The 13,082-nt window shown below is 38.4% G+C and overlaps 1 protein-coding gene across 11 annotated transcripts in view; it reads left to right on the top strand.

Annotated features, from left to right (window-relative positions):
* ATXN2 (ataxin 2) overlaps positions 1 to 13,082 on the top strand; it is a 51,009-nt gene that overhangs the window by 18,578 nt on the left and 19,349 nt on the right. For 7 of the 11 annotated variants that reach the window (XM_050714157.1, XM_035565617.2, XM_035565625.2 and 4 more), the window contains exons 8-17: positions 2,073 to 2,270; positions 2,789 to 2,967; positions 4,485 to 4,694; positions 6,751 to 6,933; positions 8,458 to 8,646; positions 9,370 to 9,477; positions 10,254 to 10,324; positions 11,039 to 11,346; positions 11,833 to 11,896; positions 11,997 to 12,149. In XM_050714157.1, coding sequence (XP_050570114.1) covers positions 2,073 to 2,270; positions 2,789 to 2,967; positions 4,485 to 4,694; positions 6,751 to 6,933; positions 8,458 to 8,646; positions 9,370 to 9,477; positions 10,254 to 10,324; positions 11,039 to 11,346; positions 11,833 to 11,896; positions 11,997 to 12,149 — 1,663 coding nt within the window. The remainder of the gene's footprint in view (positions 1 to 2,072; positions 2,271 to 2,788; positions 2,968 to 4,484; positions 4,695 to 6,750; positions 6,934 to 8,457; positions 8,647 to 9,369; positions 9,478 to 10,253; positions 10,325 to 11,038; positions 11,347 to 11,832; positions 11,897 to 11,996; positions 12,150 to 13,082) is intronic. The other 4 variants (XM_050714159.1, XM_035565620.2, XM_050714158.1 and 1 more) reach the window with 3 other exon arrangements.

Genomic DNA, 13,082 nt, shown 5'->3' with positions numbered 1-13,082 from the left:
GAAGTGTTGCTGGTATTTTAAGGGGACTTGTGAGCTGTGGTAACTTGTTTAGGAAACATATAAACTGCAGTTTTAGTTACAATATAATAACCTGAATATAGAAGAAGTGTAAAGTCTGCTGCGGTTACTTTGGGAATGGATCCACACTGCCCATAGTCTGCAGCTATCGTGTTAACTGCAACTGCAAAACAAACCAGTTGCAGATGTTGAACGACCATCATGAAATGTTTTTAATGTTTTCCCATTCTTTTTACCCCCAAAATAATAAACTGGTTTTGAATGTCCAGGAATTGCAGTGATTTTTATGTGCTGTAGAATTGGAGCGCTTGTCTACAAGTCTCCTGTTCAACAATTTGATTTTTACTATTTTGTTAAAATAGATCTGTAATATGATGATAAAGTCTTAACTGGCTTATATCTGAATCCTAGGGAAGCTATTGTTAGAGTGGTGAAGTATGCTAAAGTGCTCTTTATACTTTTGAACTTTAGTCTTCCATCCATTTTATGGTTATTGATGGAAACAGATCAAAACCATGAAGGTGGCTTTAAATCGCTGGAGATAAATCCAGTGCTGATCAGCTGCTGTATGTGCTTCTCTCACTGCCAGGGTTCTGAACAATGTCATCTTGCCTATTCCCTTTGTTTCATCTTTAATCGCATTTTCCCTTTTAGAAAATGTAAAATTGTTCTTACGTTTAAGTTACCGGTAATGCCACCACATACATCCCTTAATTTTTTCAGTTACTTTAAATGAATGAGCATGTGTTGGGTTTCTCCTTTCTTGTCCAGGTTTGTATGCACTCTGTTCATGCATCTCTTATTTGTGAGCCAAAGCTTTATGCTGAAGGGCAAGGATTTTATTTCATACTCTTACAGTTACCATTGATAATGCCAGTAGGTGTCCCACCTGGCCAAAAGTGTGTGTGTGAGGGGGAAAACTGGTGGTGCAGTAGCTGAGTGCCGGCTTGGAACTGGCAAACCCACTTGTTTTCCCAGTTCCGCCTCCAACACTTGAGTAATCTTGCATATATTTTCATACTTGGTCTGTATTTCCAATTACTTCCTTTGTTCTTTTTTTGTATTATTCAAAATATGCGCAGTAGTGATTATCTAATACCAAGTATTACGTTGTCAAAGCCTCAACCGTGTTCCCTGTGTAGCTTATTCTAAAGTAAGGTCGGATGAAACAACTTTTAGAACTCAAAATTTGAGTCAAAGCGCATAGTAGTTTTTGAAAACCTGATGCTTGAACAAAAATTAAAACAGGTAAAAAAAAAAAAAAGGCAAAACAAACAAAAAAAAGAAAACCACAGATGGACAGAAGGAACTACCAGCTATGATGTCCTTCTATACTTAGTTATTTTAGTATTTCATTGCTCATGTATTGAGTTCTTACTTGATGGTTTTCCCAAGAGAGCTACATATGCTTCTTGCAATATGGTATTACCTAATATCATAACGCATGGGATGAATGGTTTTGAGGTTCTAGGACATGGCAAATGAGTCATGGGTTTCTGGTCCCATGCTCTGATGTATTGCATCTCTTCTGCAGTTATTCATAACAGGAAGAGCCGAGATTCTGCGGCTGTAATTATCAAAGGATTAAGTTTGTAACTCTTAATTTCAGTAGGACTGTGGACTCTTACGTCTATTGTGAATGTGTAAATGGCTAAGGAAATTCAAATTTGGTCTCTTGCATTTGCTTCCTATCTAAACAATAGACTAGGGCTTTTTATTGCTAATGTACTCAACCATGTTAAAAGTTGGAGCCTTTGCATAGCTTTAGGGACTGGGGAATCCACGAGTCGTGCAGAAAATCTCTCCACCCTGACCATAGCTCTCTAGACAGGTAAATGACACAGACTTTGCACATAATGTCAGACCAGTCCAGGAATTTTGTCACACTTATACTAAAAAACACAGCAAGTCTCCTGGCTTAAAAGCAGTTTGTGTTTTATTTATTTATTTATTTATTTAAACTTCACTTGGTTAGAATTAACACCGTAATTTTGTAGATTCTTTGTGCTTTTGAATGCATTTCTAAGGTTCTTTTCCTTTCCATTGTCTTTTAGGGTGCCATTAGAAAGAGATAATTCAGAAGAGTTTTTAAAACGAGAAGCCAGAGCAACTCAATTAGCAGAGGAAATTGAATCAAGTGCCCAATACAAAGCTCGGGTTGCCTTGGAAAATGATGAAAGAACAGAAGAAGAAAAATATACTGCTGTTCAGAGAAATGCTAATGAACGAGAAGGGCATAGTGTGAACACTAGGTACTGGCATACACTGTGAATAGTATTTTTATTTAAATGATGTACATATTTTGGTGAAGTAGCAATTTACTCATTGAAAATGTGCTTTTTCAGCAGGCCTGATTAGGTTAGGAATCTTGTGTAAACAATTGCATGCTGTTTTTGGCACTCATGCTGACTTGTACACCTCTGCCTGGCCCTGTATTATCTGTAATGAAACAGACTTCTCCATTCTGATATTTCGCTGTGGTGAATTCATACCAAATTACAGGAAAAGGCAGTGGTTTCAGCATGTCACGGAGAATTTCGGGCATTCGTACTAAATCATTCAGTCTGTGGGCTCATAAGAAGTGGAACGTGTGGTAAGTGTCAAAGGGTAAATTCATGAGGTGATCATTAGGTCAACATCTGATTATAAATTAAATTTTTCTCGAGCTTGATCTGAGAAAGATAGAAAGTATCAACAGAGCCCTTGAACAGGTACTTTTCGTGATCTTCTAGTTCTTCCTCAACGCTGATATAAATCTGCTCTGTTTCAGGGAAAATAAGTACGTCCCACCTGGACAGAGAAACAGAGATGTCTTGTCTTGGGGAAGTGGAAGACAAAACTCACCAAGGATGGGCCAGTCTGGATCAGGCCCACCAATTTCACGGTCTGGATCCCATACTTCAGATTTCAGTCCTAACTCTGGAGCAGATCAAAGAGTGGTTAACGGAGGCAAGTATCTGAAGTCTAAATGAATGTGCCTTATAAAATGCAGTCATTTATTTAATTATGTTGAAACTGCATATGATGTGGTTTTAGGATGTTTATTTCATAAGCTGGGCTAGCATGCATCATTTAACACAGAGGTGGTGAGTTTCATTTGGGTTTAACTTAGTGACAATGAAACATTCATTTGACTGCACTGTGCGTAGCTTTGCGGAGCAGAAATGTCACTTGGTTTCTACCTTTGTCTCAGATGATGGTGCAGTCTGCAGTTTTAAAGATGAAAAATTGCTTGATGTATTTTTATTTTTTTTACTACTGCTGAGCTCTGTCGAGGAGTAGCAATACTGACATCTAGTGAAAGGGAGGTGGCAGCTGTACCGGAGGAAGTGTCAGTCTTCCTTCCTGGAGCATGGATCAATTCAGTGTCCTATCAAAAAGAATAAAGCAACTCGCTGACTTCACCACAACGTGGGTGGAGAAATCATTGATGGGAAAGTAAGAGAAGTTATTACAGGAAAAGTAATTGAGTCTTCTCTTCAAATAGCTATTTGAGTGTTTTCTGCTGTACACGTGGGTAATGTAAACAGACATCACTAGGCGCTGTATAGCAGAAGGTGGTGGTTCATAACCAGATACCGTTTTTTGAGAGAAGGACTTTAGCAGTAGCCCATCCTTGAGGCATTATTTTTATAGGTTAAAAATACTATTATGAGATTGCTGTGATTTAAAAAAAATAAAAATACTCAAGTGCCTCTATCTGGAGGGGAGGTCTGAGAAATATTTAAAGGTAAGTGAAGCTTTCTTCTTACATACAGCCAGCTGTATAAAGGACGTACAACTGAGTCTTGCCCAAACAACGCTAAACTTTGAAATTCGTTGGTAGTATTTGTGGTTTGTGCCATCCTATTACTTTGCGGAATCAACATCATATAGTCAGCATACTCAAAATGGCTTGTGAATTAAATTTCTTTATTTTGAAAACAATGAACCCTATACCCTAGATTAAAATACTACATTAATACTGCAGATAACCAATAAAGGCATAAATGTCAAGATTCAGACACTGAACACCGCTGTTTTTTGTAAAGATACAGTTCCTAGAATTGATACTGCTCATCATTTGGTTTGGAAGTAGTAGTTTGTGCGTTCAATACTATATGTGAACCACTGTATGAGAACCTCTGGTAGCTGTTTAAGGACCTTGTCAAGACTGATGCATACTGTAGAACATATATATGACAGGCTAACAGATCAAACTTTACTGTCTATTCCTTAGTAGTATTTGTAGATCCTAATTAACCCTTTGGGGAGTTTATGACATTCAGATATTAAATTTGACTTGAAGCGGAGGAAATAACTTGAAAGAGACTTTTTATTGGTTGCAGAAATAAACTAATCTATCCCCAAAGGGTTAAACATGAAAAATCATTTTGTCATATTTTACTTTTTTTTTTCTGTTGACCTTTTTCCCCATAATTTTTCTTTAGTTTTTATACTTTCCTTCATATCATTTGTTCTGTCAGGTGTTCCCTGGCCATCGCCTTGCCCATCTCCTTCCTCTCGCCCACCTTCTCGCTACCAGTCAGGTCCCAACTCTCTTCCACCTCGGGCAGCCACCCCTACACGGCCGCCCTCCAGGCCCCCCTCGCGGCCCTCCAGGCCCCCGTCTCACCCCTCTGCTCATGGTTCTCCAGCTCCTGTCTCTACTATGCCTAAACGCATGTCTTCAGAAGGTACAATACCACAATTTGTTCATGTTTTTGTTTGTCTTTGTTTAACTCCTTTGTGAGTTTAATTACAAAATTGTTTTTCCTCTTCATTACTTAACCTATAATTTGTGTTTAACTTTAGTTTATCAGACTATTTCTATTAACCTTTTTATTTGAAGAACTTTACAAAAACAAAATAAAGCTGTGAAATTTCCCAAATTGGTATGAAATAAACTCAGCTTTGTAAACGCTGCTCAGTGTCTTAACTTAACCAACAGCAACATGCAGGACCTATTAATTTTGGAGGGCATTTTTAGGAATACAAATTTATATACAATCTCAAAAAATGTTAATACAGATGTTTCACAAAAAGCAGTCTCAAATCTAACTAAAATTCTCCAATTAACTTCTGTTTATTTAAACAAAAAGGCAAAAAAAAGCTACATTTAAAGAAGTGCACTGTGGAATGGGATAGGATAAGCTGCTTCGAAGGTGAATCTGTAGAAAACTTTACGTCTACGTTTGCATTGAGGCAGAGCAATAACTTAGCTCCCTGGTAGTCAGTAATATGCAGAGAAAGTTTGACTCATGAGTCTTGGACAGTTGTATGCAGAAATACCTCAACTAAATTAATACGTACTCTGAATGTACAGTAAGGAACATATTTTTATTTTAAGTGCACTCAAAAACTAGCCTGCGCAGCACAGTCTAGCAATCCTGGAAAAATGTAAACTGATCATCCTAAGCTCACTGGAAATGTGCACGCTCTCTGCTGTAGCAGGCTCCACTGGAGCCAGGAGAGAGCCCGGTCATCCCGCTGGTCGCGTCAGCTGCAGAGCAGCGTTACTTGCCTGATAAATGCTCGAGATGGCCCATGCCCATGGCTAATAGTAGACCTGCCTGTACGGTGTTCTACTGTCAATTAAATTTATCAATGTGAGATTTTTTTTAATGTAAGATCCTAAGAATCCGCATGCAAATGCAGTTATTTTTTAGCACTTGGGATTGATTGTCAGGCATGCAGTGAACTGCTGGCTGCAACATTTAACTTCTAGTACAAGAAGAGGATTGCTGGAAAGTGTGTATTCTTTAAAACACTTGCCTGTATGCAATTTGGATTGAAGTGTGCTTTAGATTTATGGTTAAAATAGGGGCTGACGTTTAAAGATTTATATAACCGGAAGAGGTACTTGATATTTTTGAACCTTACATGAAACCAGAAAGCCACTACCTGAACTTCTGTCTGTTACCGACCTACATTAACCTGCAATCAGCTAGGTTGTTCTATGCTCATACACAGTTTTTCCTTCTGAGATACCAGCATTTGAGTCTGATTTTGTTGTAAAGAAAATGTTTGTTAGGAGGTAGAAACTGTATTGCTGCCTGGACTTGAGCATAACTATTCTGTGGCAGCTGTATAAACTGTTCAGAATTACTGTTCACTTACGGCTTCAGCTTCTGATGTTAAACATGCATGACTGGAACCTTGGGATAACAATAACTTGTTTAGTTGTGATTTTGCTGACTTGTTAATGAATTGTGACCTGCTGCAGGCAATTTAGCCTCTGCAGAATGCTGTGCTGAAATTCCCCGAGAGAATTGGTCAGCCAGTGGTGACTACCCTGTAAATAAATGTTTGGTATCACTGACCACCTAACAAAAGTGATGCAATTCTTTTTTTCTTGGAAACGTTTGATAGCCCGGAAGTGTGCTTATCTAGAGGGAGCTGGGCCACTAACTTTTTTTGACTTGTCTTGCAGTAGGCAATATTGGATACTTGGATTCAACTTTTTTAAATCCACGCTGTTTCAATTCTGATAAAGCTTCTAAATATCAATGAGCATGAGCTCACATAGCAAGGTGAAGAGTATGTTGGTAGTCTGGCTGGACCACTGGCGTGGCCTTTTTATTCTCACAGATCCCTGGTTCTAGTCAATGTCAGTGTAATTTGCTTGACTGTATTACTGCATTATTGAGAGTTACTACATGAAAGCCAATTTTAAAAACAGATAGTATGTTTGGGTATGCTTTGTGACGGATGTTAAGTACTTATTGTGTGGGGTTGTTTTCTTTTTCTCAGGGCCTCCACGGATGTCTCCTAAGGCACAACGGCACCCTCGAGGTCACAGAGTCTCTACTGGTAGGGGTACAATTTCAAGTGGCTTAGAATTTGTATCTCATAATGCACCAGGGGAAGCATCTACTACTGCAGTGGCACGAGGCAGCCCTTCAGGTGGGACGTGGTCATCAGTTGTCAGTGGGGGTAGGTAAAGCTTGGCTTATTGCAGATGGCTTGCCAGGGATACTTTAGAGTGTTAATGCTAAGCAGAATACTGTGTTCCTAGACAATTCAGGCTCCGAATACACTGGTCTGCTAACTTAGCTTGCTTAGATGAAGTGGGAGAAGGATGTTGCCAGGTAGTTTAGTAAAATGGCTGGTGAGTCAGTCCTTAAGGTGCAGTATTGTCTGAATTGCAGAGAGGATAAGTCAGTTGGTGTATGAAAGGAAGGGGGAATTAGTTGTTGAAAGAAATAATCTTCAGGAAAGTCACTGAAGGAGACAAAGTTATTTTCCACTGCATCACTGAAGCTGATTAGTGGCAATATAACTGGATTTTTATGGTTTACAGATGAATGAGGTGCTTGTATAGAGGAAGGTTGGCATTACAAGAAAAAGATGAAATGATAAGTGAAGTTGGATGTACTTTCTTTTAAAATGATGAAGGCTTTAAGTGGTTGTTTTGTGTTTGTCATAAGTACTGTAGTAGTAGATGTAGTCAGTGTCGTCTTTTCTGAATCAGTTATTTTTGTAATGTTTGACTTTATATTTAAAGCTCAGTCTTACGATACCAGCCCTGGTTTTGAGCTTTTGTGATTGGGACCATGTTCTAGTCAGTTGTCAGCTGCTGGCTGCTTTCTTGAGTCAAAGCACAAATGAGCAACAGTTTGGAGCCTGGTACTTTTTAGCGCTGTTAGAATTCTAGAGAAGAGTGGTGGGAATGCATTTTCAGAAAGCAGGTATGAATTATGTTCCAGTGCGTAGACAACCCCATAGATCTTGTTGCCTTGCAGAAAAGATTTAAACTCTTCTGTTCTGGCATTCTCTCTGACTCATCTTCCCTCCCTACCCTGCACTTTATTTATTGCTGGCATGCAAGCAGGGCTGTTAAACAACTTACCTCTCTTTCTTCTTGCTCACTTGAAGTTTGTGTGTGATGTAAAGCAACTAGCTAGCCACAGTGGCATGAGCAGGAAGCAGGAGGTAGAACTTTACTTGTAAAGAACATACAACTTCCCTTGCTGCTTTAACACAGGACCAAAAGTGGACATCAAATAATCTGCTTTCAATTGGATATGCTGTTTTTTTTTCCCGCTGACAAACCTCCAAAGGAGGACGTTGTAAAATGGATGTGTTTTTTCAGCCTTTTAAAAAAATGTTTTACATCTGTTTATATGGAGATGATGACCACCTTTTCTGTTCTGCCTGAAACTGTGTTAATGTGAGCTGTTTTATGCTGGGGGGCCAGGGACCATACTGCAGTTTCATGGTGGGACTATAAGACAGATGTATGTTAGGGGACAATCTGCAGGAAAATAGCACCACTTATCTGAAATGCTGTATTGTAAAGAGCTAGGAGATGTACCTGAAAGGTAAACAGGTTTTCAGTCACTATATGATGTTCCACTGAGTATTTTAAAGCATGTTCCTAGTCATTTTTAAAATAAGCAAACTTCTGAGCGGGTGAGGAAACTTATCCCATAACTGTTTTTTCCTGTTTGTTTCTAGTTCCAAGATTATCCCCTAAAACACACAGGCCTAGGTCTCCAAGGCAAAGCAGCACTCCCACAGGACCAGCTCTGCCTTCTCCTCAACCTGGTACTATTCCCACTGAATCTGTTGCCATGCCTGTTCCAGCTGCCTCTCCTACACCTGCCAGCCCTGCTTCCAACAGAGCAGTTACCCCTTCCAGCGAAGGTGAGTAACCCTCACTAGCTGGCAAATGCAACCCTTGCCTAATCCCTGAAAATGAATATGGCTATACAAGAGCAAAGCTACTTTCTAAATGGTGGGAAAAGTTCTGACTGATACATTTAATTTCACTATGTAGTGAGTTCCTTTTTTCTCATGATGATGGCTTTAAAATAAGATTGGAGAGGCTTTTTAGTAAGTCTGTATGCTTAATTTCTTCTGCCTTTTGGGGAGTATGGATGTATAGGTGTTTGACCTAGTTGAGGACTTTTTTCAGACAGTTACTTGGCTGTTTTCTCATTTAAAGAAACATAGACCACTGCTTTCAAAGAACATTTTAAGCCTCATGAAAGGAGAAGAAAAGAAATTCAAGAGCACAGTCATAAAGGTCTTAACTAACTCTCAAATCTCAGTAGCATTCTGTATGAAGAGCTTGGACTATGGAAAATAATTTGCTTTCGTTTTACATTTTCTTGTTAGCCTAGTTAAGGATCTGTGTGATGGTGAGGGATGTTTGATTGAGACATTTTCATTGGGCTTAATAACAGTAGGATGGGGAAGGGGGGAGGATAAGCCTCCAGGCCCTAACTAGGTAGCAGAAAAAGTGTAACAGGGATTTTCTTACGTAAGCTAAACACGGTTAAATCTCTCTTCTGTTCTATCTTGTCATCTCTTTTTAATCAGCATGAGTTGTGTATGAGAGAATAACTTTGGCAATTTCTTTTCCAGCTAAAGATACTAGGCTTCAGGACCAGAGGCAAAATTCTGCAACTGGAAACAAGGAGAATATAAAACCAAGTGAGACTTCTCCTAGTTTTCCTAAACCTGAAAGCAAAGGTTCGTATCAAAAGCTTCTGTAAGTACTTGAGTAACATAGGATTCCAAGTGCTAAACCTGTTATATTGACTAGTTTAGTTAATGTTTAAAAGAAGACTTGGAGGCAATCTGTTTTGATAATTTGTAAGGAACATTTGATCGTGCAGTTCTGAAGAGACAGCTGCAATTTTAAGTGTTGGACTCATGGACTCATTTCATTCACCTGAAGTACAGAGGTGCTTATGTGGATGATGATTGCATTTATTTATTTTATTTATTTCCTCCTCTCAAAGCTGTGTTTTTTTGTTTTTTTTTTTTTAGACCCTGGACACCTTAGTGTTTCACCTTTAATTGATATTATTTCATCAGTGTTTCACCTTTAATTGATATTATTTCATCAGTGTTTCACCCTTAATTGATATTATTTCATCAGTGTTTCACCTTTAATTCTTTAATTGATATTATTGAAACACTGGCATGTTATGTTTCGAGGGTTTTATTGTGTGCCTCTTTGTATGCATCTGAGTTCTGCAGTCCCTGTACCTCAGGGCTTCTCTCTTGGTGTGATGCGTTAGAACTGTAGATATGGCAGTTATGCAATGCCATGTTTTCAGAGTATTTTTGTTTGCTCATACATGTAGTTTATGGAATTAAACCAAATCACAGATGAAGTGGTATAGCTGTATTTTACTTCTAGATATGCAAATGCCATGTTTTTGCAAATTTAGAGATGTGGGGGTTGTATATAAAAACCTGAATTAGAAATGCTTGGACAATTGTGGTCTTATATTTGGCAGGTGTCTCTCCAATTGTTTCAGAACATAGAAAACAGATTGACGATTTAAAGAAATTTAAGAATGACTTTAGGGTAAGTTTCTATGTATGTTAACTTAATGTATTGTAGTTCTCATGTGCAGATTACTTTGATGAATTGAATACATTGCATGTGTTAATGGAAAACAGGTCCTTAAAACTTGTGTTCGATTTACGAAAATGTCCATGAGAATTCGTGCTAAAACTCAATGCTAAGTCTTGTTTGTACAATTGCCTAATGCACAGGTGTGTATTTTGACTTAAATACTGTACACTGAAAATGTTGTTCAAAACCTGTATGGTTGTTAGGTACAAATAATTAATGCATTTATGCTCCGTATGGAAGAGCTTGTTTCAAAGTTTAATGGAGGGTTTTGCTGAGGAAAATTGAAGACAAGCATCTGCTGATCCATGGCACATTTCCAGGTTATAATTGTTTACTAAATCAGGTCAGCTTTTCAAGAGTTGCTGTTAAATCACATGGAGGGGGGCTGAGTCCAAGGGGTTGTCTTAAGCTTTCCTGTCACTTCCTAATCAACGTTTAGATCAGTCGAATCTGAATAATTCAGCTTCTTGCACAGTGTAGGCTTAAAACATTATCAGTGCTTGTAGATCCTTTTTTCCTACTAGAAATGGAAATGTATGTTTGAAAAGGTCACTTCCAGGTGATTAAGGCCTATGGGACTGTATCTTACTCTGAGATAGCATTAGATCATCTCCTAGTTTTGCATACCAATCTAATGAATATATACCTTGGGTTTTTTTTCAGTTACAGTCGAGTTCCTCTTCAGATGCAGTGGATCAGCTGCTAAATAAAACACGAGAAGGTGAAAAACCAAGAGATGTAGTTAAGGAAAAGACAGAATCGACCCCTAAAGAATCTAGCATAGAAACTGGCAGTAATACTAACTCTAACGGTGGCAGTAGCAAACCTAATAGTCCAAGTATTTCTCCATCAATAAGTAATAATTCTGAGCAAAAGCGAGGGCCTGAGGTAACTTCACAAGGTGTACAGACATCTGGGCCTGGAAGTAAACAAGATAAAGAGGATAAAGAAGAGAAGAAGGATACTTCTGAGTGAGTAACTATGCCTTTTAGAATAAGCAAATCTGTTATTAGCATTTAATTGTGTGTAGAAAAAAGCTATTATGAACATGTAATATCTTAATGTTGATATGGGCAATGTAAGTTTTCTCGTAGTTATGCAGAGAAAAAAACAAATGATGTGCTTGTGCAGAAAGTCATCTCGTGAGTCAGTGGTAGAAGTGCATGTAGCACTCTGGTCCTCTCAATGCCTAGTTGGTGTCTAAATGCTTATTTAAATGTTTTCCTGTCTCGTGTAAGCTGAAACACCAACAGCAGGAAAACTTTATTGATGAGTATAGTAAGAATGCTGTCATTAAACAGGACTTTTTGTATATATGTATATTTGAGTTCTCAAAAATCTGACTTGCAGATGGAAATGAGGCATTTCATATCTTAATTTTTTAATTGTTTAGGCGTTCTACAGATATGCTTGTAAAAGAATAATGCTGAACATCTTTTTTTGTTCTTCATGTTTAGGCAAGTTAGAAAATCAACGCTTAATCCTAATGCAAAAGAGTTCAACCCTCGATCTTTTGCTCAAGTAAGTTATTTGATACTGCTTATAAAGATCCACTCAAAGGCTTTTACTTGGAGTATGGTCAAGCTAATCTTGCATATGCATTGCTGAACTCTATTTGTAGCCGAAGCCTTCTACTACACCAACCTCCCCTCGTCCGCAAGCTCAACCTAGCCCTTCCATGGTGGGTCATCAGCAGCCAACTCCAGTGTACACTCAGCCTGTTTGTTTTGCACCAAATATGATGTACCCAGTTCCAGTGAGTCCAGGCGTGCAGGTAAAGTGCAGCATGTAATGTCAGTTTGTTTACACTTTTCAGATGATTGTCAGCCAACTGGGGAGACATAGGAGATCTCAGTTAAGACAGTGGCACAGTACTGTTTGTATCACTGTCATAAATATGGGCACAATTACATTGTTGTTCAGTTTTAGCTATGTAAATAACGACTTTTCCCAGTGGTCTTTCAATCTACATAGCATAATAGTCTCAAACACTTGTAAATTCCAACAGCTGTTACTCATATTTGTTGTGAATCTGTGCAGAATTCCTCCCCAGTGCTCCAAGCATAGCCTTACTTTCTTAAGTTTTAAGCAACCATTTTTTCGTCCTTAGCTTCCAGCTGTGTCCCACTAATTTCCGGTTGTTGCAGAGATTACTAGGATTTCAAATCTAACTCTGCTATAAAGCTGTCTGATTTAATACTTTGCTTGAAGTAGCAATACTAGCATTACTCGACTGGTTGTTGCAAACCATATGGTCTTGGTTGTTTGTACATTCAGACTTAATCACAGTGGTAGAAGAAAATACCATAGGTTAGGCAAAGCTCACTAAACCATATTTGAAGTCTGGAGTGTTTCTTCCTTTCCTTATGGACCAAATGGTTGCTGGTGATTAAAAATCTGTGGCTAACAATCCTAACTGTGTGGTGGAAGGTTTGGGGGAAGGATAAAACTTGTGCTAACTTTGCTCTCAGAATGTGTTAAGAAAATACCCAGTATGTCCAAAATGCTTTAATGAGTAATTTAGTGATCAGCTTGCAAAAGGTCACAAGAATTCCTCCTAAAGAAACTTCTGTGAGACTTGAGTCTTATGATAAAACGCTAGAAGAGCCAACAAACATCTACAGACTGCCATTGTGCATCTTTCCTAATGTTAAAATAGATGCACTAGAATGTTACTGGCTTGGTTTTAGTAACAGTGATTCTTTTC

The sequence above is a fragment of the Cygnus atratus genome, chromosome 17 (genome assembly GCF_013377495.2).
Source record: "Cygnus atratus isolate AKBS03 ecotype Queensland, Australia chromosome 17, CAtr_DNAZoo_HiC_assembly, whole genome shotgun sequence".
Taxonomy (NCBI): Eukaryota; Metazoa; Chordata; class Aves; order Anseriformes; family Anatidae; genus Cygnus; species Cygnus atratus.
The sequence above is the reverse complement of the archived record's forward strand: the minus strand, read 5'-3'. Positions and strand labels throughout refer to the sequence as shown.